At 44.9% G+C, this 22,706-nt stretch overlaps 1 protein-coding gene across 1 annotated transcript in view; it reads left to right on the plus strand.

Annotated features, from left to right (window-relative positions):
• Positions 1–421: 421 nt before the first annotated feature.
• Positions 422–22,706, plus strand: part of slc15a4 (solute carrier family 15 member 4) — a 52,849-nt gene continuing 30,564 nt past the window's right edge. The window contains exons 1-6 of the mRNA XM_080852907.1: positions 422–674; positions 1,017–1,633; positions 5,938–6,233; positions 8,218–8,359; positions 9,435–9,506; positions 17,253–17,433. Of these exons, the coding sequence (XP_080709033.1) occupies positions 1,061–1,633; positions 5,938–6,233; positions 8,218–8,359; positions 9,435–9,506; positions 17,253–17,433 (1,264 nt within the window). The 5' untranslated portion in view covers positions 422–674; positions 1,017–1,060. The remainder of the gene's footprint in view (positions 675–1,016; positions 1,634–5,937; positions 6,234–8,217; positions 8,360–9,434; positions 9,507–17,252; positions 17,434–22,706) is intronic.

A 22,706-nucleotide genomic window follows, 5' to 3' on the forward strand; every position in this document is an offset into this window, starting at 1 on the left:
TGAATAAAATCAGTGACTTCCTCGATGTGGCCCGGCCCCGCCCCTCGCGACCTGGGTTCGAAGTGGACCGTCATGAAGTATCTTCCTCCGCCAATGTAAAATCACCATAACTTCTCTGGTGTCACGTTACAAAATGACACCAAATATTTTAGAATACCACTGAAGCATGCAGGAAGTAGAGAAGAAAACACATTTGATCGGCCTATAAATCAGCCAATCGTATGTTAGTTCCGCTTTGTGGGAACCAATGACCAATTTTTTAAGGTCGAACTTGGGCGCGTGACTATTCAGCTTGTAAATACAGCAGAATCTGCGTTTGTAGATCTATATCTTGCACGGATAAGCATACCTCTCTGTTTCATTCATTTGAGCAGCTACATTGATATAGAGATCAAACTCAGAGGCGGTGCAAGTCCTGTTTATATTCCTCCAAAACTAGTTTGAAGTCACGCGGTGATTCGGTGACTGTACAGTAGCTCGCTAGTAGTTGATTTAGGAAACAGCGTATTGGTGCCGAAGTGTTTTTTTTTATTTTTTCATCCGTTAAACAACATTCATAAGACCAGTCAAGATAAACTTGTGATGGTACACCGAAGTGACAGTCCCATCATTCGCTGACGTTAGCTGAACTGGTGAAATGGCAGCTTGAAGCGTCTTGATTGCCAGCACCAGAGGTATAGTAACTTTAACTTTTCTTGTTTGGGTTGTTTGCAAGCCAAACATTTCAAGTCAAAGGTAAACGATGTCATTGAATCATGCAGCTGTAGGGGGGCTTCAGCTATTTAGACAATAATTGTCGACGGTATTTTGACGGTGTAAACAAGTGTTTTGATTGCTTACTAGCAAGCTAACTGGTTAGCTCATTCTTTCACAGTTTAACAGCTAACGTTAGTGTATCGTTTCAATGCATAGCTCGTTTGCCGAACCAAGCAATGTTGATATACAGATCATCAGCAGCAAATAAACTTGCACGTTCATGCTCAAATATAATAAATGGTGTCTGTTTTGTCTTTAAGGTGTAGTCTAGTTTGAGAAGTGAAGTGTGAACCAACGTTTGACCATGGCGTCCAGTGATGTAAATGAGAACACTCCATTGTTGGACAGCTCTGTGACAGTTTCGCGACCCCAGGAGTCGGTCTTCAAGGGGAGACGTCTGGCATGTGCCGCCATCCTAGTGGCCGAGTCATTGGAACGGATGGCCTTCTACGGCCTAACCTGTAACCTAGTGCTCTTCCTCAACAGCGAGCCTTTTTACTGGGATGGGACTCTAGCGAGCCAGGCACCTTTGGTCTTCATGGGAGTCACCTACCTGGTATCGCCGTTCGGCGGGTGGCTGGCAGATGCTTTTCTGGGAAAGTTTTTGACTATAGCTTGCAGTCTCATCCTCTACCTACTTGGAATGCTCTTTTATCCTTTCATTGCCAGTGACAAAAGAACATTCCTGTGCGGGGAACAGATAGCCTTTCCCGTCCAACCGGCAGAGTGCATGAGCGCGAACATTACCCCTCCTGCCAATGTCACCTGTCCCACACGGGCTCCGTACTGTGGGGCTGTCATCTACAGTAGTCTGGTGCTGGTGGCCTTAGGCGTCGGGACAGTGAAGTCCAACATGACAGCCTTCGGAGCAGACCAGGTAAAGATGTTACATGCCCACCACTAAGTGTTGTTCAGGTGTTCTTCTAGAGCTCTTAGGAGAGGGGTCCCTGAAGTTCAAAACAACCTTTCAGAAAAGGCCAGTTAAATGTCAATCACTTTTTCATTTTACTACTCAGGCGCTCCATAATATTAATTCAATATGTCTTACGGGAAGGCCTCGTTATGATAAGGTCGTGCAGTGTTGTTTGGGTAACAGTGTTTGTTGACTCCTCATTCCAAGTGCACAACGCTCTTCTGTGTAACTGGGTCAGTGACGGTGTACTCTGAACGCCTAACCCACTGACAACTCAAGTTACACTCTCCCAAGTCAAGCCCCATGTGACTTGCCCATGAAGTGATGAAATTATGAGACTGTGGAAAAATGCTTCTGCACAAACATTTGCAACAGACACAGTATACCAAATGTATGCATAGGTACTTTATTTCAGGTGCAGACTTTAGAAAGATACAGTGTCCAGTATTAACAAAGAAGTCATCAGTCGTCAGAGTTCTTTAATGGCACTGAACTTACATAAAGGAAGCTGGAGATAGTGTTGAATGTCAGCAGGATTATGGAAGAATTGTGTTATGTTTTGGAGGTGCGGCTGATTTGTATTACCATGCATATTTTGTTATCTAGCCAGAGCAGAGAAAACATGTGTGTGTCAAGACTGGCTCATGTTACCAGCCAGTCACATGGTAGTGTGTGGTTTGTGTATGAACTACACACACACACACACACACACAGACACACACTCACACACACACACACACACACACACACACACACACACACACACACACACACACACTAGCGTACAGAAACATTTTTACAGTGCTTGGTCAGTCTTGCTGAGTCACTTTGAGGTGCTTGTGCAGTTCAGAAATTCCCCAGTTCCCTATTTTTAGACTAGATAAGTCGAGGGAAGTCAGGGCTTCGCCACTGATATGAAACGAAACAGGCCTGATGGAACAGGTGGCACTCAGACAGACAGACTATTTGCTTTGTGTATTGACGGCTTCAAGCCCTAGAGACACAGAGACCTTGCCTTCACTTCAAGCATTTTCAATTCACAGCCGGTGTTAAAAATAAAGGCAGTCCCACTGATAATAATTTACTTCCTGGATTTCTTGTCAAAAAGGCTATCTGCTGGCAGTCATCAGAGCGAAAAGATTAATCCAAAAGTGAATGTTACACAATATTTGATTGTCCCCACTTTTCCACTTTTAATTCAGTGTAGCCTTGCCTGTAGATGAGGCTTGTTTAAGCGTAACATATCATATCCTTAAGTGTAAGACCACCCTGAGATGGCACTGTTGGTGATTGCATTCATTAATCATTCGGAGGGGATAGCCTACATGGCACAATGTTCAAATTGTGAGAACAGATTTTAGACATTATGGTTGAAATTGAAATGGGAACCTTTTTTCTTTTCCTCTTTTTTTTTTTTTTTCCTTAGGCCAATTTTAGCTTAAAAAGTCACAGTGTCAGGGAACCATGAATTAGTGTTGTCAGGCTATGGTGGTTTTCATTTACAACTTGTCATGTTAAAGTCTCAGACTGAGTTTATTGAACAAGAAAGACCATGTATGGCATAGTAGACCAAAACATAATCACTGAATTTGATTCCAGAGTTGGCTGCCCAGTTTGCATGTCAGCTCTTAACTCAAAGTAAGCAGCTCTTGGCCAGGGAACTAGACTTTTGTTTCTAGTCTGTGTTTGTGTGTGTGTGTGTGTGTGCTAGAATTTATACAACCAAACCTCTAAGACTACAGTTTAATCCGACAGGTTCATTTAACTACATGATGGTGACAGTTGCCAATTCATTTCAATTTTAGCCTTTGCAATTTCATGTTCTCGATGTCTGAGCAGCTGTTCGTGAAAGAGGCTCGCTCCAAACTGCGACTCTGTCGGTGCTGGCTGATTTAGGCAACATGTTTTATCCAGCAGTCACATGATACCAGTGTGATGCAGCCCTGGACTCTGCAGAGTCAATCACCGACACTTCCTGTTGTTAAGAGATGTTTTGCAACCATAGTATAAATCAGCTCAATCTAAAAACCACATAGAGATTGAGAACAGAGGTTAATTATAGCGAAAGAGAAATGATGGTGTGGTAAGTGAGGAGATGGAACAGTGTTTAGGGTGGGTTGACTTAATTTGGAGTTTAAGCGGCCTGTCTGATTCATTGGCTTGACCTGGTAGTGGCCACGCGTTTTTTAGCCACATTTGTCCGGCATATTCTTCTCTGAAGGATGCAGTTACTTTTTTTTTTTTTGCGAATGTAAAAGTACCAGCAATTCTTTTTTCGAAAGTGTGTAATACTTAACATTTTCAAGTGTGATATCACGTGATGTTAACGTTATTATTATTGATTTGGAATAGTAAAACTATGCCTCCACCCCCCCTGCACACACACTCCTTTTTGCTGGTGTTCTTTCACTTCTCCCTCTGTGTTAGTGGTGACACGCGGCAACTGCTTGTCTGTGTGTGTGTGATGACAGCGCCGATAGCGTTGCTAATAGTTTCACATCACACACTCATCAGGCCTCATTAAGTGCTCGCTGACAATCTGACAAATGTGCTGTTTCATTTTACACTAATTAATGATGTATGCATGGAGGGATTTTTTTCCCCTCCACTGGGTGTGTGTGATCGTGATGGGGGTTTCTGTGACAGTGACGCACAGATAAACAGACGCAAAACACTGTTAAGACCTAGATACACTTCATGGGAGTGTGTGATCGGTTTTTCTTTTTTTCATGGTGGGGAAGAGACCTTTTCCCCCCCTTGAGACAGTGACACACAGCTAAACACACAGGCGCAAGACACCGTAAGATATAGATGACTGTTCTCGTGGGACCAGCTGTTCTCCTGAGCAGAAGGTGGCGGAAATAGTGTTCCCAGTCACGTCACTGCAGAGAGAAGTGAAACTTCCTCCTGCTGAACCCCAATCTCTCCCTCTGCTCACTTTGCCTCTTCACTGGGACCAGCAAGAGAGAGAGAGATGGGGGGAGGGGGGGGAGAAATCCTTCAAAGACATCATTGTTTTCTAAATCCGAATCTAAGTTGGAAAATGGAGGGATGACTTTTATTACTTCAGATTTTTGTGTAGTGCTCATGTGATTTTGTTTTGTGTGTGTGTGTGTGTGTGTGTGTGTGTGTGTGTGTGCGCTTTTGCACTACATTCCTTTGTTTGCCATGGCCTCTGTGAATGTATGGGCTTTATTCATTCTACTTTGACCCTAATACGTAGAAAGTGAATATGACCTTTGGTTCTCGTGCCACCACAAATCACACCACAATAAGTAGTTTAGGATTTGAATGCATGGACTGATGAAGACTTGTGGCACGTATTCATTTCCTTAGGAACATTAATAATGAGCACTTAAAGTGCCAAAGCACTTTACAGAGCTTAACCCTTAAAAAAAGACCCCAAGAGTTAGCCCATATTTGTGGTAACATTGTAGCTGGGAGTCAAACTAAGCAGAACCTGTCTCAGATTTGGAGGGGGGCAGGTATAGCACAAAGGGAACATTCCTAAACCTACAAATAAGATATAGCGGTTAATGAAGGAAAAAAATATCAGTAAAAATAAGAAATGCTCTTGATATGCTTGAATTATAATCAAATATGCCAAATGTGACAAAATATTTCTGATTGCGTTGCTTATAGAATCGTGTCTATGAGAACAGCAAAAGATCACACCTTGTTAAAAGGATTTGATAATGGAGCGTATGCCACAGCTTTAATAGGCCTTCTGTCTAGTTCAGGACTGTCTGTAATTTACACAGACTTCCAGATTAAAGTAGGCCAATGAGATGCACACGGTCTAAGATACACCAAAACCCACCACACTTACAGAGAGCACGGAAAAGGAGTTAGACCATGTTTTCACATTTTAGTGCCACTTTTTTCTCGATTCTTCCCTAACCTGAAAGACACCAATGGGAAAGTCTGTGGTGACAGTAGCACAGATGAACTCGCTGTTTAAGTAGGACACCTTGTACAGTTCAATTCAGTTCACTTGTATTTATATAGCGCAGAAAACAATAAAAATTGTCTCAAGGCACTTTACAGAGCCCAGGGCCTGAACGCCGTCGTACAGGTCTCAACCTGGAAGAAGGGAGCCTATTTACTTGCACTGAAGACATCTATAAAAAGGTAGAATGAGGGAAAATGAAAGAAAACAGCGAGAAAACAGAAGATAGGAGTAGGAGGGCACCAGGAGGACACTATGGGAGGCACTTTCCCTATAACAGTGGGGTCAGTCACCTAAAGCCTTAAACCTCCATTCCCAGGTGAAGGACCGCGGTCCGGAGGCGACGCGGCGCTTCTTCAACTGGTTCTACTGGAGCATCAACCTGGGCACCATCATGGCGCTGGGGGGCATCGCCTACATCCAGCAGAACCTGAGCTTCTCCGTGGGCTACATCATCCCTGCCGTGTGCCTGGGGGTGTCCTTCGTGGTGTTCCTGCTGGGCCGCGCCGTGTTCATCACCAAGCCGGCCGACGGCAGCGCCTTCACAGACCTGTTCAAGATCTTGGGCTTCGCCTGCTGCTGGTCACGCGTGCCCAAAGAGGCCGCCTTGCTCAGGTGAGAGGGGAGCGAAGGGAGCGCACGCGCACACGCACACGCACACGCACATGCACACGCACACGCACACGCACACGCACACACTCAGGCACCAGGAGGGGGTGGGACTACATGGACTGACAGGTGAAGAAGTTAAAAGGAGGTCAAACACTCACACAGACTCACATGGGCAAAGAGTATTCAGTGTGTTTGAAGAAAGGGAGGGCAACACACACACACACACACACACACACACACACACACACACACACACTTTTTGTGTCCGGAGACTGACAGTGATTGAAGTGCATGAAAACTACAAAGGAAGATGCTGCGTGTTTGTGTGTGTGTGTGTGTGTGTGTGTGTGTGTGTGTGTGTGTGTGTGTGTGTGTGTGTGTGTGTGTGTTGTGTTTGTTCTCCATCCATGTGCGCTGGAATGTTGGTCCGCGTCTGTGTTCTGTGTTTAGGATGCGAAATGATAGAACTTGTTATTTGTCAGTGCACACAGAACACACAACCTACATGTGCTGTACACACAACCTAGAGAAAGAGCCTTTGATCATTTTAGAAAGAGGGGGTTGGACACACGCTGTGTGTGTGTGTGTGGTGTATCTTCTGACAGCCCCTCTCTCTGAAATGACTCTCTGATCCCTCGCCCTTAGGGAGCACACAAACAAACACTCACTCACTGCCCTCGTTGCGGTATGATACAGTTCCAGTCTCTTTGAGAGAAAACTCCCTCTTGAAGGTAGCCCTGATCAGGGTTAGGGACTAACGAGTACCATCTAAATGAGTAATGTAATTAACAGTAACTGACAAAAAAAATATGAATATTATATAATAAATAGACCTTTATTAAATGTTACTAATTAAAATGTTGGTGATTACATTCTGCCAAGAAGTAATCAAAAGTAATCCTTAGAAATAACTCACTTGAAATCTGTTACATTTCAAAAGTAACCTTGGCCTGATGCTTTCCTGCAGAGTACAGCATTCACCTCTGAAACCTGACATTGAATGCATTTCTGTTCTTTAAATCGCACCTAAAGCCAGCAAGCAGTCAGCAATTCTTTATTACAGAGGGATTTTTCCTTTATCTCTGTCTTGCTCGCTGTCTCTGGCTGTGACAGACGCGCACACACACACACACACACAGAGGCTTTCACTCTTCTTTGTCTGTCTTTATCCCTTTCTTTGACTTTCATTTTTTTCCTTGTCTCTTTGTACTTTTCTCCTTCTTTTTATCTCTCTCTGTTTTGCCTTAACCTTCAATCCAACCTTCTTTTTGTCTCCATTCTCGCTCTATCTCATCGTTTTTCTCTCTCTCTCTCTCTCTCTCTCTCGCTCTCTCTCTCTCTCTCTCTCCCTCCCTCCCTCTCTCTCTCTCTCTCTCTCTCTCTCTCTCTCTTCTTCCCTCCCTCTGCAGAGGGGTAAATTAGGGGCTTTAGTGCGGGGCTTCTTATGCCAGCTGCGGAGGTTGAGTTGAGTTGAGTTGAGTTGAGTTGGAGACGGAGAGGACGAGGCAGATAATTGACTCATCTCAGTCGGAGACGAAGGGTTGAAGAGAGGCCAGCTCCAAAGTGTCGGAATCGGAGTATTCATTTCAGTCGTGTTGCTAGGCGTTTCGCATCAGTCGTGTTGCCTGGCATTTCGATAGACGCAGAGTCCAATCTTGGCCTTTCTTCACTCCTAGTGTTTCCACTGTGAAGGCATTATGGCTTACAGCTAATACTTCACTTAGTACACCTACGCAGTATGACACAGCTCAAGTGCTGCTGGGCAGAGAAGAGCGTGATGCACTAATCCAGTGTTTGAGGTGGCCAAGCATTTGGCAAGACTTGTGCAAGTTTCTTTATCAGTGTTTACATTTGTATGAACTGTTGGATATTGAATTTTCAGGCAAACCGTTTCAGTATAAAATTTCTAACTCTGAATGTTAATCTGTCATTTTTTGTCATTATGATATTCTTCAGGGTGACATGTGTTACGTCTCTCTTGCTGTAGGCCTAAGCCCACGTTGCTGGATGGAGCAAAGGTGACCTATGGAGGAAAGTTTCCAGAGGAGAAGGTGGAGGAGGTGAAAGCCATCATCAAGATACTTCCTGTCTTCCTGGCTCTCATTCCGTACTGGACAGTGTACTTCCAGGTCAGAGGCTGTGAACCTTTTAAAAGCCTGATTCATTTTACTTCCAGGCCAGATCCCTCAAAAACCCTGATGGCATTTACTTCCAGGTCATAGCTGTTGTCATAGTCACAAACTCTCTGAGCTGTGATCACATGGTCCATTCCAACGACTTTCTGAGTCAGACAAATAAACTGCCAACAAAAAATAAAATTAATTTGTTTATGTAGCACCCTTAACTATGAGTGTTTTGCCAAAAGGTAAGGTAAGGTGTAGACAAAAACAAAGAACAAGTTAATTGGTATGCGAGTTGTGAAATAATGATCAGTAGTAATTCAGTGCCTCATCACTAAATTCACACATGGCTAACCAAATTAAGTCCAGGTTAACCACACGTATTTTGTATCAGAGCTCGTCGAATCAAGCAGAGAGCCCTTGACAGGACGATGAGTGTATGAGTTATGGCCCCGCTGGCAGATCGAAATGAGCCGGACTGCCTTTAATAAAGTGGAAAGGTCAAGCTTTCTTTATGAGCTCTGTGCTTCATAAAAACCTCCACTCTCTTTACCTGTGATGGAGTTACAGCAGCAGCAGCAGAAAGAAAGAGAAACTCTTTCCCGTGTCGGCGACATGTCCTTTTATCTCGGCTTCTAGATCAGTAATGATGCACTGCCTTGCTTCAGCGTTTTGAAGTACCTCAAACCTGTCTGTCGGTCGGTCTGTCTGTCTCTTTGTGCGTGAGTGTTGCCTCTATACTTTCCATTTCAAACAAGGCTTTAAGCCACTATGGCAGGCTTGGCGTCTCTAGCTCCTTAGAGCGTTTTTAGTCCTTCTCTTCCATCTCTTGTGTGTTAAGTGTTGTGTCTGACTGGCTCCACTTAAGTCAAGAGGCCAGCAAGGAGTTTACACCACTAGTCATTCAGCCAGGCCAAGAGTGCCAGCTCTTTCTTGCCTGTCAGGGAGGGCTGACTGGGACATGAGCTAGAACAGTGAAGGTTAATGTTGTGCAAGCAGTGACCGCACACAGTGTTTCTACCTTTTCTTATGTATCTTCTTCTTCTTCTGTGTGTTAATGAACGTGTCTGTGTGTGTTTTCCAGATGCAGACCACGTACTACTTGCAGGGGCTGCACCTGAAAATCCCGACAACCAGTAATGGCACCGGCTCACAGGTGAGTGTCGCCTTCAGGAGTGGTGATGTGGCATCACGTGATTGGATGGATGGATGGATGGATGGATGGATGGAGGGATGGATGGATGGATGAGTGAGTGGATGGATGGGTGGTCGGGTGGCTGTATGGGTGGGTGGCTGTATGGATGGGTGGATGGATGGATGGATGGATGGATGGGGGGGTGGGTGGATGGATGGATGGATGGATGAATGGGTGGACTGGTGGGTGGGTGGGTGGTCAAATGGATGGGTGGATGGGTGGATGGGTGGATGGATAGATGGATGGATGGATTGATCGATGGGTGGGTGGATGGGTGGATAGAGTGAGAGGAGAAGCTGTCTTCCTCCTCCCTCTATCCCAGACTGGTTACAGGCATGATGTGCCTCCTGTTGGCTCTGCTGTTTCTACCTCCCATGGATATTTTTATTTATTCATCATTTCTCTGCTATAACCTCCAGCTTGGTCTGCAAAACACCTTGACACTATGGGCTTAGATTTGTCTAAAAAAAAACTGCAAATGCACAGAGGGTGATCTACAAATATGCCTTGAGTTGCACACGTGTTTTGCAATACACAAATACAAATTTCCGATTTGTGACTTGTGTATTGGTTTTTACAAATATATATGTGTATTTGTAAATATATCATTTTACATTTGTAAAACAAAAAGCCATTTGTGAAACTGAAAATTCAGTTTGTGAAAAAAAAGCCATTTGTAAAACTGAATCGTGACTCAGCATTTGTGGATCAACAATCACACGTTCGTATTTTTGAGACATTCTTTCCGCAAATCCACACACATCCACAAACTCTTGAGCTTGTGATTCACAAGCACCATCCAGCAGGTCACTCATCAGCAGTAGTGACTGGTCACTCATCAGCCGTAGTTACTGGTCCTGCTCACCAGCCAGCACATGACTGACCACTTTAATCATCTCCTCTAAACCACCAGGGATGTGACCCACTCCTTCAGACTGGATTAAAACAGTGATGCTTTTAGAAGCCTTTTTTTCCATTGTGCGTGTGTGCAGGGGTTTATGTGTGTGTGCGTAGTTGTGTGTCTGTGTGTGTTTGTGCGTGTGTATTTGTGTTGCATGCGTCCCTTGGGATTTGTGCTTTTCCTTGGCGGTGCAACTGACGGTGCCAAGCGATCGGCTGGCACTGTTCTGTGCCAGCATGTCTGTAACATCTGTTATCTTTTCCACTGGCACAGCTAGGAGAGAAGTGTCATTGATTGGCAGCACACCCACAATATGGGCTTTTGTGTTGGCGGCTCTTACCTCTGTGCCCTAAGACCCGTGCAGGATTAACACACTGCAGTGCAGTCCCTGCATAGCCGTCGTGAACATGGAAGTGCAGTGCTTGTGGTCTGCTTGAGTGTTCCTGGATCTCTGAGCGTTCCCTATTGTTAATAATAAGCAGGGTTTCAACAGGGTCATGGAAATCCTGGAAAACTCAAGGAATTAAAAAAAATATATTTTTTCAGGCCTGGAAAAATCGTGAAATTCAGTAAATTCTTTGAAGCTTTGGAAAAGTCATGGAATTTGATTTTGTCCAAGCAGGTCTGATTTCTGTAAGATCTGGTTACAGTGGAGGCCATTTGGTTATGGTGAACTGATGATATGAGCTGTTTGACATGGTGTGTTATGCTGCTGAAAGAAGCCATGGTCAGCAGCAACACTCAGCTAGGCTGTGGCATATAAATGCTCAATTGATGGTCAAAACGGGTCCAAAGTGGGCCAAGAAACGACCCCCCCACACCATATGCCATCAAAATTATTTTGAAGATGATACCAAAACTAGTTGCCTGATAAAACCACATCTAATGTTACAAAGATGGGCATTTAAACAGTCATACCTAAAGTGTCCAGTGAGTGAAGGTAGTGTAAGGGCGTGGACATTTCATTTAAGGGTCTTCAAAAGTGATTGAAAAGTTTTGAGATGTTGACAATGAAAAGGAACACAGGGAGTCATTCAGCTTTCACCAGAGTATTGTCAGATGTTTAGACACTGACACACACACACACACACACACACACACATGCACATACACACACACACACATACACATACACACACACACATGCACACTGACTATAGCATGGTTTAACTCCCTCCATCAGTCTGACACCCTCTCACTACTGCTCTCCATCCAGAGTCCCATCCTACGCCTGGTTAGCCGGTCACAATTAATAACACATAATTGAACCTGACGGCAGAGCCATAATAAGAAGACTGAACATAGGATTGAATAAAGATGAGTCATTTTGTTTGAGGATAGCTTCAAATAGAAGTGGAGTCATGGTGGTAATTATGTGCTGCTAATGTTCCATGATGTGAAATTACATTTTCATCACTCAGCTGTGTGTCTGTTCCCATAGGGTACTTGGTGTGGGTGTGGGTGTGGGTGTGGGTGTGGGTGTGGGTGTGGGTGTGGGTGTGGGTACGTGTGTGTGTTCCTGTGTTCCCATACATTCCCATAGGGTACCCGTTGTGTGTGTGTGTGGGTTCCCATACGTTCCCATAGGGCACCCGTTGTTTGTGTGTGTGTTCCCATATGTTCCCATAGGGTACCCGTGTGTGTGTGTGTGTGTGTGTTCGTGTTCCCATACGTTCCCATAAGGTACCTGTTGTGTGTGTGTGTGTGTTCCCATACGTTCCCATAGGGTACCCGTTGTGTGTGTTCCCATAGGGTACCTGTTGACGGTTCTTGCCGTGTCTACTATCCAGTACTTGTTAGTCTGTCAATGCCTCTCATACCGGTCTTTTTCTGAAGGGCCACGACATGATTGACAAATATTGACTGAAAAGAAAAATGTACCTGATATCATTCATTTCCCCAAGAATGGAACTAAGTAATGTCCATTCAGCTCTCCTCTGTTACTATGGAAACCCCTTTGTTTTCTGATTGTCTGTCTGAGGATGACATCGGCAGTAGAAAGCTAACCTGAAATGTTACTCTTTCTCCTGGTTCAGCTTGGTTTTAGTGATTCACTGCCGTTGAATTCATTCAAATTATCTCACACAGCCTTCTGCTAATGTCATCCTGCTAACCTCAATGGCAGTCTAGACAGATCTTGTTCTCCAGTTGGCAATGAGCCAAATTACCCTCTATGCCGAAATCCATTCAGCCAGACGATTAACCAGACTACGTCATTTCACCTTTTCATTCAAGTAATCATCATTTATTTAGTTTCCATTTCATGCTTTTGTGAAAGTCAGCCAGTTGAATTATCTTCCCTCTCTTCTTGCATTTCCTTAGTTGTCCTTATTTCACACAGAGCTCATCCATCAGGGTTTCCCTGGGCAGTTTCATAACACTTACCTGCCCCATACTTGTGACGGGGTGCTTTGCTTTCCATGAGGTTGCGGTTGTGATGACCGGTCCAGACCGGGCCTGCAGGAGTGAGTCCATCTACTGGAGAGTAGACAGGAAGGGAACACAGAGTTTGGCTGGTAAAGCTGATGGTTGGCTGACGGCCTGACTGACAGCTTGACACAGTTAGGTACACTGCCAAGGCACTCCAAAGAGGCAGACACAGTGTCAAACACACACGGACACATGGACACACACACATGGACACACACGGACACACATGGACACACAAACACACACGGACACACACACACGGACACACACACACACACACAGACACACACACACACACACACACACACACATACAGACACACACACACACACGCACACGCGGACACGCACACGCCGACACGCAGACACGGACACGCACACACACACACACACACACACACACACACACACACACACACACACACACATGCAGGCAATGGAAGGACATGTTTTCATATTTCACACACTTGTGCCATGAGCACGCCAGATGCTGGTGATGTGAAGAACAGGGATGTGGCGTGTGACCACTGTGTTCTCAAGAAGGGGCTTGATGCTTTGGGGAAAGGCATCTTCAATAAGAAAGAGGAAGTGATATATACTTGTTCTTTCACCACCCCACCCCCCTCTCTTATGCGCACACACATACAGCAGGCCAGTTTGGGCATAATATTGATGTAGAAAGACATGGTCTACGGAGGTGAATAATTTGAAACTTTCACCCTTTTACCCATTTGTTTCAAATTTCAGCAACAGCAACAAACTGTTATTGTTTGTGTTTTTATTCAGTGATTGTAAATCTTTGATGTGGCCCATCTATTCTCCCTTTGACACATTGGCTGACATGCTGTAGTTCCAGCGTAAATCATGAATGAGATGTGGTCTATCAGCTTTCCCTTTCAAGCCCCTGAAAGTCAGGGGGCGGCAATGACCCTTTATCAGCTGATTCATTTCTTTCTTTATTTGTTCATTTATTTGACATCTTTTCTTTTTTCTTTTTCTTTGTTCAAGCCTAAATTTCTAATCCCTATTGGAGTCATTAGAAGTTTGCTTTGCCTTGACCCGTGACAGTCGGGCAGGACCACCAGTCTGCACACACACAGACACACACACACAGACACACACACACAGACACACACACAGACACACACACAGACACACACACACACACAGACACACACACACACACAGACACACACACAGACACACACACACAGACACACACACACAGACACACACACACAGACACACACACACAGACACACACACACAGACACACACACACAGAGACACACAGACACACAGACACAGAGACACAGAGACACACAGACACACAGACACACAGACACACAGACACACAGACACACAGACACACAGACACACAGACACACAGACACACAGACACACAGACACACAGACACACAGACACACAGAGACACACACACACAGAGACACACACACACAGAGACACACACACACAGAGACACACACACACAGAGACACACACACACAGAGACACACACACACAGACACACACACAGACACACACACAGACACACACTCTCACACAGAGCCGTGAACCAGCTCCGACCCACTCCCTTTATTCAGTGTCCACTCCTCAAGCAAGCAGTCCTCCAGCAGGAGTCACTATTGCAACGACAGAGACACAATCCCCAGCAGGCATCTCCCACTCTCTCGCCTCACAGAGGGCCTGTGATCTAGAATCAATGAGAGTAGAAAGGTTAAAGGGTAAAGCTTAAAGGTCATAGGTGAGCGGGCCTGAGACCTGCTGTTCCACAGAATCTTGTGTCTTGAGGATAGGGGCCTCATGTGACCCTCAAGCAGATGAGCAGGAAGAAGAGGAAGCCACGGCTTTCACTCTCCACCTTCAGCTACAGATACCACAGGTGCAATGAGCAATCGTGCGTGCGTGTGTGTGTGTGTGTGTGTGTGTGTGTGTGTGTGTGTGTGTGTGTGTGTGTGTGTGTGTGTGTGTGTGTGTGTGTGTGTGTGTGTGTGTGTGTGTTGTTGGCGATGCTGGTATTCCCCTTGTTGTGGTGTTTTTATGGCAGAGTTGAGGTTAATCAAGTGTTAAATGCATTTAAGCGTGCTGCTCGTCATGAGACTGTGTTTGAGGAGTGCTTGTGGAGTTCTGGCCTCTCACATCTTCCCTTTGATTTATTTAATGGTTGTACTCAAAAGAAAGACACAGCTCTTTTCGACTGGCCAACTTCAGGGCTGGTGTTTAATTAGAGTCTGTTGCTGCTGCTGCATGTTCAGTGAACCACCCGCAGCTGATTAAACTAGCTCCTTTTGATTGGGTTTAATCAAACTATCTAGAAATAAGCTAAATGTAATGTGCAAGCTAGATGTTTTTTTTCCCTTCAGATTCTCAGAATATAGGCATCACAAGTGTGAACGCTTGGCTCCTGGCTACTCTCCGATTATATTTTTGCCTTTTATCGTTTTCATAAAATATAAAGGATGTTTTATAAAGAGTCTCCACCTCCCCATTGCTATCTGCTTTTCTGTTAGATTTGTGGCTTAAGCGCGCCTGTTCAAGGTGTCTTTCTTTCTTTCTCTCTCACACACACACACACACACACACACACATACACACACACACACACACCACACACACTTATACAGATTCTCTATAGTGTGTAGTGTAATGTCTGTCTAATTAAGACTTAGTGCAGGAGACAGTCTTGCTACTGTGTGGCTGCTCTTTCCCTACGGTCTCTTCATCATTTTGGTCTCTTTCCATCTCTTTCTCAGACCCCCCCCCCCCCCCCCCCCCTCTCTCTCTAGTGTGTGGTGCCCACTGAGGCTCTCAGCTTTGTGAACAGAGAAGTCCTAATTAGGACCCCTCTCTGTGACTGCTCTGCTGCTGGGTGGGGGTAGGAGCAGGAGAGAGGGAGAGAGAGAGAGAGAGGACAAGGCAAAGACAAAAGAGCAGAGAGGAGGAGAGAACGGTAGCAATAGAGAAAGAGGGAGGGAGGGAGGGAGGGAGGGAGGAAGGAATTGGGCAGGACAAATGTGTGAATTAGCTGAAGGATGATGATATGCAGCGTGACTTTACTTACTCAATACTAAATTACTGAGAGTGTGTGTGTGTGTGTGTGTGTGTGTGTGGGTGGGTGGTTGGGTGTGTTCTTAAGTTTGCCGTTGTGTATTTGTGTGTGGTGGGTGGGTGGGTGGATGGGTGGGTGTTCTGTATGTTTGCTGTTGTGTGTGACTGTGTTTGTGTATGTGAATATTTTGTTAATGTGTGTCCATGCGCAGCAAGGCTGTGGTCGTATTGGCACTGCTTTGTTAGGTGGCCTTGCACTACACAGTCAAGCTGCCAGACACAGCAGCAGTGAGTAGATCGCCCTTGAACACTAAAACACTCTGTGCTTGAGCTTCTGCCTTCAGCCTTGGAAACCACAGTCAGCGCAGCCCTTTGCTCCCTGGCTTGTGTCTCAGTGTCTACTGTCTGGAAACTTTCTTTTCTTTCCTTTTATATTCTGTCGGTCATGTTCTCTGCCCTCTCAGTCTGGCTGAGGAGTGAGGAGAGGCAGCAAATTAAGTCAGTTGTATAAATGAACACGTCATGTGAAGACGTCAGTTTGCACAAATAGCCTTTCTGACTCAACTTGGCCCGCAGAGTGACGGTGCTTGTTACTTGGCAACATTGCTTGGCCGGGTTGTAAGACATTTTTGGGAGGGAGGAGAATGAATAGACATCGAAATGAACGAAAGAAAACACGATCCGGTGTCTTAAAAGATAGAAAAGAGCAAATTTGTAGTAGAACTGTTGCATGAAAACCGATGTGGCACACAAGGATATCCCCACATCTTTAATTACCTACGGCGCCAGACCTCCGGCAAAATCACAGATGTGGGGATATCCTTAACAACTCTCCACAACCCCAGTCTCCCACATGTCTGATCACTTAAGGAACACCTGCAAAGTACTACTGAGTTGTTGTTCTCCATGGAAGAGTTTGAAGAGGGAGTATGGGTAGAGAAATTGAAGCCTGTCTCTGTCTGTTCTATGCCTTCATTGTTTCATTCATCGCAAACTAAGAGCTATTCTGCACACTTGTCATATCTGCAGTAGGTTATACAAGTGGGGACTGGGGAGTGACCTTGGCCTGCAGTTTTCATTATTGGCCACTTGGGGGCGCTGAAACAAAGGCCAGGAGGTTACTGAAGAAACACACTTGTACTCAACAGGGCTTTGTGTTTTTTTTTAGTTTTTAGTTTTTTTCTCTGCTATACAAATCCTCTTGAATCCCTGTGGCATTCTCTGCTGTACACACACACACACACACACACACACACACACGCACGGATTGCTGAATGTAGGTTTTTTTGTTTCTTTCCTCTGTGTAGATGACGTTCACATTCCCAGCTGCGTGGCTGTCCATGTTTGATGCGGTGTTGATCCTGCTGCTGATCCCTTTGAAGGATAAGGTGGTGGACCCCATGCTGCGCCGCCGCGGCCTCCTGCCCTCCTCCCTCAAGCGCATCGCCGTCGGCATGTTCTTCGTCATGTGCTCCGCCGTCGCTGCCGGTGAGCCTCAGAAAAACACACGCACGCACCTCACGCACACCACACACACACACAAACCACGTACACATACACCCACATACCAGATACACGCACACACACACACACACACACCACATATATACACACACACACACCACATATACACACACAACATACACATACACCTATATACCACACACATGCGCGCGCACACACACACACACACACACATACAAAAACGTCAGCACAGGTGAGCTACAGAGCCAAGAGCACACACACACACACACACACACACACACACACACACACACAGAGTGTACACACACACACACACACACACGTACACAGACACACACACACACACACACACACACACAAGCAACCCCACCTGAAGAGAAAGACACAGTTCTCACTCATGCACATCCTTTCTCGTCCAGCGTTTAGGAGCTGCAGGTGACCACACAACTACTCATACACACTCTAAAACCCCCAAGCACATCATTCCTTTACAGGTGTACGTTACGTTGGTGACCTGCGGAGATACGCACATGTACACACACACAAACACACACACACACACGCACACACACACACATGCACACAGTTAAACACTTAAACTGCTAGCTAAAGTGCATAGCTCTGGGCATGTTTTTTGTCACATATTCTGCTGTCGCTGCAGGGGGACGGGGGCATAAAAAGCACACGCACACACACACACACACACACACACACACACACACACACACACACACACACACACACTTGAACATATTGGAACTCCTCACTGCTGGCCTTGTTCATTGTCATTTGCTTTTCCTTGCCTGCAGCGCTCAGACGCACACACACACACACACACACACACACACACACACACACACACACACACACACACACACACACACACACACACACACACACACACACACACGCACATACACATACAAAATCAAACACACACACACAGAAAGAGAGACAGTTACACACTCTCCCACATGCTTAATCTCTTAACCATGTTAAGCCCTGTCTATCAAGAGCGTCCCTTTTAGCATTTTCATCGTCATGTGTCCCCCACACGCACACACACACACACACACACACACACACACACAGAGACACACACACACACACACACTTACAGAGAAAGAAACATTCCTCACTCAAGCATGTCATGTCAGGGTGGTTTTCTTCATCATCTGCTCTGTGCCGCAGGTGAGTTGGGATGATGCACGTACCCACACACACACACACACACACACACGAACACAAACACAAACAGCAAAAGGTTTTTCTTCATCTTGTGTTCTGTTGTCACAGCAGTAGAGCGACTGATTACCCACACACACACACAGACATACACTGAAACGCTCACTATTATCCTCTGAAACACATAGTGACACAGGAGGGGGGCACAGAAATAGTCCCTCAAAGAAATATATGTTATCATGTTCAGATGCACACATACAGATTTATTTGCACACAGAGGAGCAAATCAGAATCACACAAGCTCATCCACACACACATTCACACACATGATCAAACCGACTCATGCTGTCCTTTGCTGTCACTTCGCACTGAATACCCATGTCACACCAACTTCAAAGCAGTAGCTGGGATGATCGATGTTTAAAGCATTTGTTTGTGTGTGCGTGTGTGTTTCAGGTGTTCCCTTCGGGATTGTCAATGGCATCCTTTTTTCAGTTCTGATCAGTATTCGTGCTACCATTGTTTCATCAGTGCTTTTATCTGACAATACTACTACTTTTTATCCTGTGTGTGTGTGTGTGTGTGTGGTGTTTGTGCGAGAGTGTGTGTGTGAGCAAGCGTGCTTGTGTGTGTGTGTGTGTGTGTGTGTGTGTGTGTTAAACCAGAGTGTGTGTGTGTGTGTGTGTGTAAGCGAGAGTGTGTGTGAGAGAGACAGAGGAAGGCAGAGAAATGGTGGCAAATTATTTCATTATTATTATTTAATCAAATGATCGGACCTGAGAACGTTGGGTTGACCCTCTTAAATCAATGGAACATTCTGCAGCATTCTGTAAAGCCGTGTTATACATATCTGTTCACATGTACATGTACATGGGAATTTGAAGAGACACACACACATACCAACACACACACGTTAGTCTTCTGCCTGAGCCTTATAGCTGCATCCCAGCATTAAACTCGGTTCACACCTTTGCTTAACAGTGAGGATGGGGAATACAGTAAGTGGGAGGTGTGTGCTAGTTACTGTTCATAGGAATTACAGTGTCTGTAAGGGATGTGAAAGGCCTCATTAACACCTAGTTAGATGTAGATGTTGCATATGTGTTCTGTAAAGGGTATTGTGTGTGCGTTAGAGAGAGAGAGAGAGAGAGAGAGTGTCTGATGTGAAGTATTTGTTTCTGTTGTAAGCATTGTGGAGCCCGCCTCACGTGTGTATAAATAGATAGTCTCCTGTTGCATGTTTGACATCAGAAAGTGTTTGTGAGTGTAGATCACTAGACCCTGGAATGCTGTGTACCTGTACCTGTACCTGTGCCTGTGCGTGTGCGTGTGTGTGTGTGTGTGTGTTTTTGCGTGTGAGAGGCAGAGCCAAAGAGATCAAAGAGTAATGACTGCCTTAAGGAAGGTGCCGTCCTGGTAAGGTTTAGTTTGATTCTACGCAGACACACGCACACACACTGTAGTCATCAATTAACCATAGACTACCCAAAGCCATGTGCTCTTGTCAACACAGTGGTTCATATGTATGTGTGTGTACGTTTAAATTCCCTATGCACACTTATTGTTGTGGGTTTCCATCCCAAAGTGAAGAAACATTGATGCATTACACTGACGCCATTCATGTTATAACTCTAAATCGATAGATCTCCCACATAATGTCTCTGCATTTCTTTCCTAGCATCGAAATTAGACACGCACACAGACGCTCTCACTCATGTAAACTGTAATATTTGTAATTTATAACACGGGTAGATGGAATTATAACACGGGTAGATGGAATCCACCATTCTGAGAGTTGGTTCCGGGGTGTGCTATATTTAAGCAATAAGGTTCGAGAGGCAGTACGGTATCGTCAATAATGTACTTGTTCGAGGGAGTTGTTAGGCCCGACGCGCAGCGGAGGGCCGGCAAACCCTCGAACAAGTACATTATTGACGATACCGTACTGACTCGAGTACCTTATTGCTTTTATAACACGGTTGCCAGCGACTCCAAAATATTAAGTACAATTAAAGTAAACAGTAAGCTGCCTTTCAGGACAAAAAAAGTTGTAGACACCAAACGTTGTGTATCGCATTTCAGTAGCCAAGAGAAAATAGTCCCCCTTTGTGTGGCTGTTGCTATGCAACAGACAAATAGCATTGGGATTTTAACGTCTGTTAGACCTAGCACAAAAGCTACGTGTGTTTCAAATGGGTTTTTGGTCTAAGCGCTAAAAGTCAACTACAAATGATATTCGAGACTTTCTGTAAAGACTTTCAATACTCTGCAACATTCGCGTAGCACAGAAACAACTAACCGAGTCAATTTAGACATATAAAAAGTCGTGTAGATAGCTTAATTCACATGAAACATTCCCCACTACATTAGCCACAACACGCCGCCATCTTGGATAGATTTCCTTTTGAGTGCGTACTGATATGGAACGCTCAGGTAGATGAAAACAGGTCGTACAGTTACTATACCGTAGAATATAGCACACCCCGGAACTAACTCTCAGAATGGTGGATTCCATCTACCCGTGTTATAATTCCATCTACCCGTGTTATAATCTACGGTATAGTAACTGTACGACCTGTTTTCATCTACCTGAGCGTTCCATATCAGTACGCACTCAAAAGGAAATATCTATCCAAGATGGCGGCGTGTTGTGGCTAAAGTAGTGGGGAATGTTTCATGTGAATTAAGCTATCTACACGACTTTTTATATGTCTAAATTGACTCGGTTAGTTGTTTCTGTGCTACGCGAATGTTGCAGAGTATTGAAAGTCTTTACTGAAAGTCTCGAATATTATTTGTAGTTGACTTTTAGCGCTTAGACCAAAAACCTATTTGAACCACACGTAGCTTTTGTGCTAGGTCTAACAGACGTTAAATTCCCAATGCTATTTGTCTGTTGCATAGCAACAGCCACACAAAGGGGGACTATTTTCTCTTGGCTACTGAAATGCGATACACAACGTTTGGTGTCTACAAATGTTTTTCTCCTGAAAGGCAGCTTACTGTTTACTTTAATTGTACTTAATATTTTGGAGTCGCTGGCAACCGTGTTATAAAAGCAATAAGGTACTCGAGTCAGTACGGTATCGTCAATAATGTACTTGTTCGAGGGTTTGCCGGCCCTCCGCTGCGCGTCGGGCCTAACAACTCCCTTGAACAAGTACATTATTGACGATACCGTACTGCCTCTCGAACCTTATTGCTTAAATATAACTACTTTCACACTTATAACTTGTTATATCTTTTAAGACAATACTACTGGCTTAAATGAATACGATCCTAATGGCTGTTTAATCAACATCACATTCTGTATATGGAATGATAATGCTAGCCCACATAATAGTGTTCTAATAATAATATAAATAACCCACAATAACCTTTTAAATATGCTTATTCTGATCATATCAACCCAGAGTAAAGATGACGTAGACATGGCTTATTTCTTCCATGCCTGCTGCATTTGTTTCTACAGCAACATTTGGGGTGGCGGTCATGTTTTGTCGTTGCAGTACACCAGTCCCTTTATCAAGCACACACACACACACACACACACACACCAATGCGCGCACACACACACACACACACACAAACACACACACACAGCCAGGAGCAGTGGCAGCTTTTATGGCACAAGTCACTTTAATCACGCAATCACATATTTTGCAAGTTGAAGTTTGCCACAACTGTTGGAGCATCTGGAAACTGCATTTCCTAGGCATCGTTGTCAAGAGTACCTTTACGACGCATATTGACAGGAGACGCTACCTTAGTAATGGTGACTTGTCTACTTCCAGTACTCAGCTTTTGGGAAGAAAAAGTCACAACTGAAACCCTGGTTTATAGGAGTAATTCCCCCATCTCTTTCTGGTTACATGGTTGCCTGTGTTGTGTGAGAGCAGTTCTGAGTGTGTGTGTGTGTGTGTGTGTGTGTGTGTGTTGTGTGAGAGCAGTTCTGAGTGTGTGTTGCCTGTGTTGTGTGAGAGCAGTTCTGAGTGTGTGTGTTGTCTGTGTTGTGTGAGAGCAGTTCTGAGTGTGTGTGCGTGTGTGTGTGTGTGTGTTGTCTGTGTTGTGTGAGAGCAGTTCTGAGTGTG

Source organism: Sprattus sprattus (assembly GCF_963457725.1).
Source record: "Sprattus sprattus genome assembly, chromosome: 15".
NCBI classification, from domain to species: Eukaryota; Metazoa; Chordata; class Actinopteri; order Clupeiformes; family Clupeidae; genus Sprattus; species Sprattus sprattus.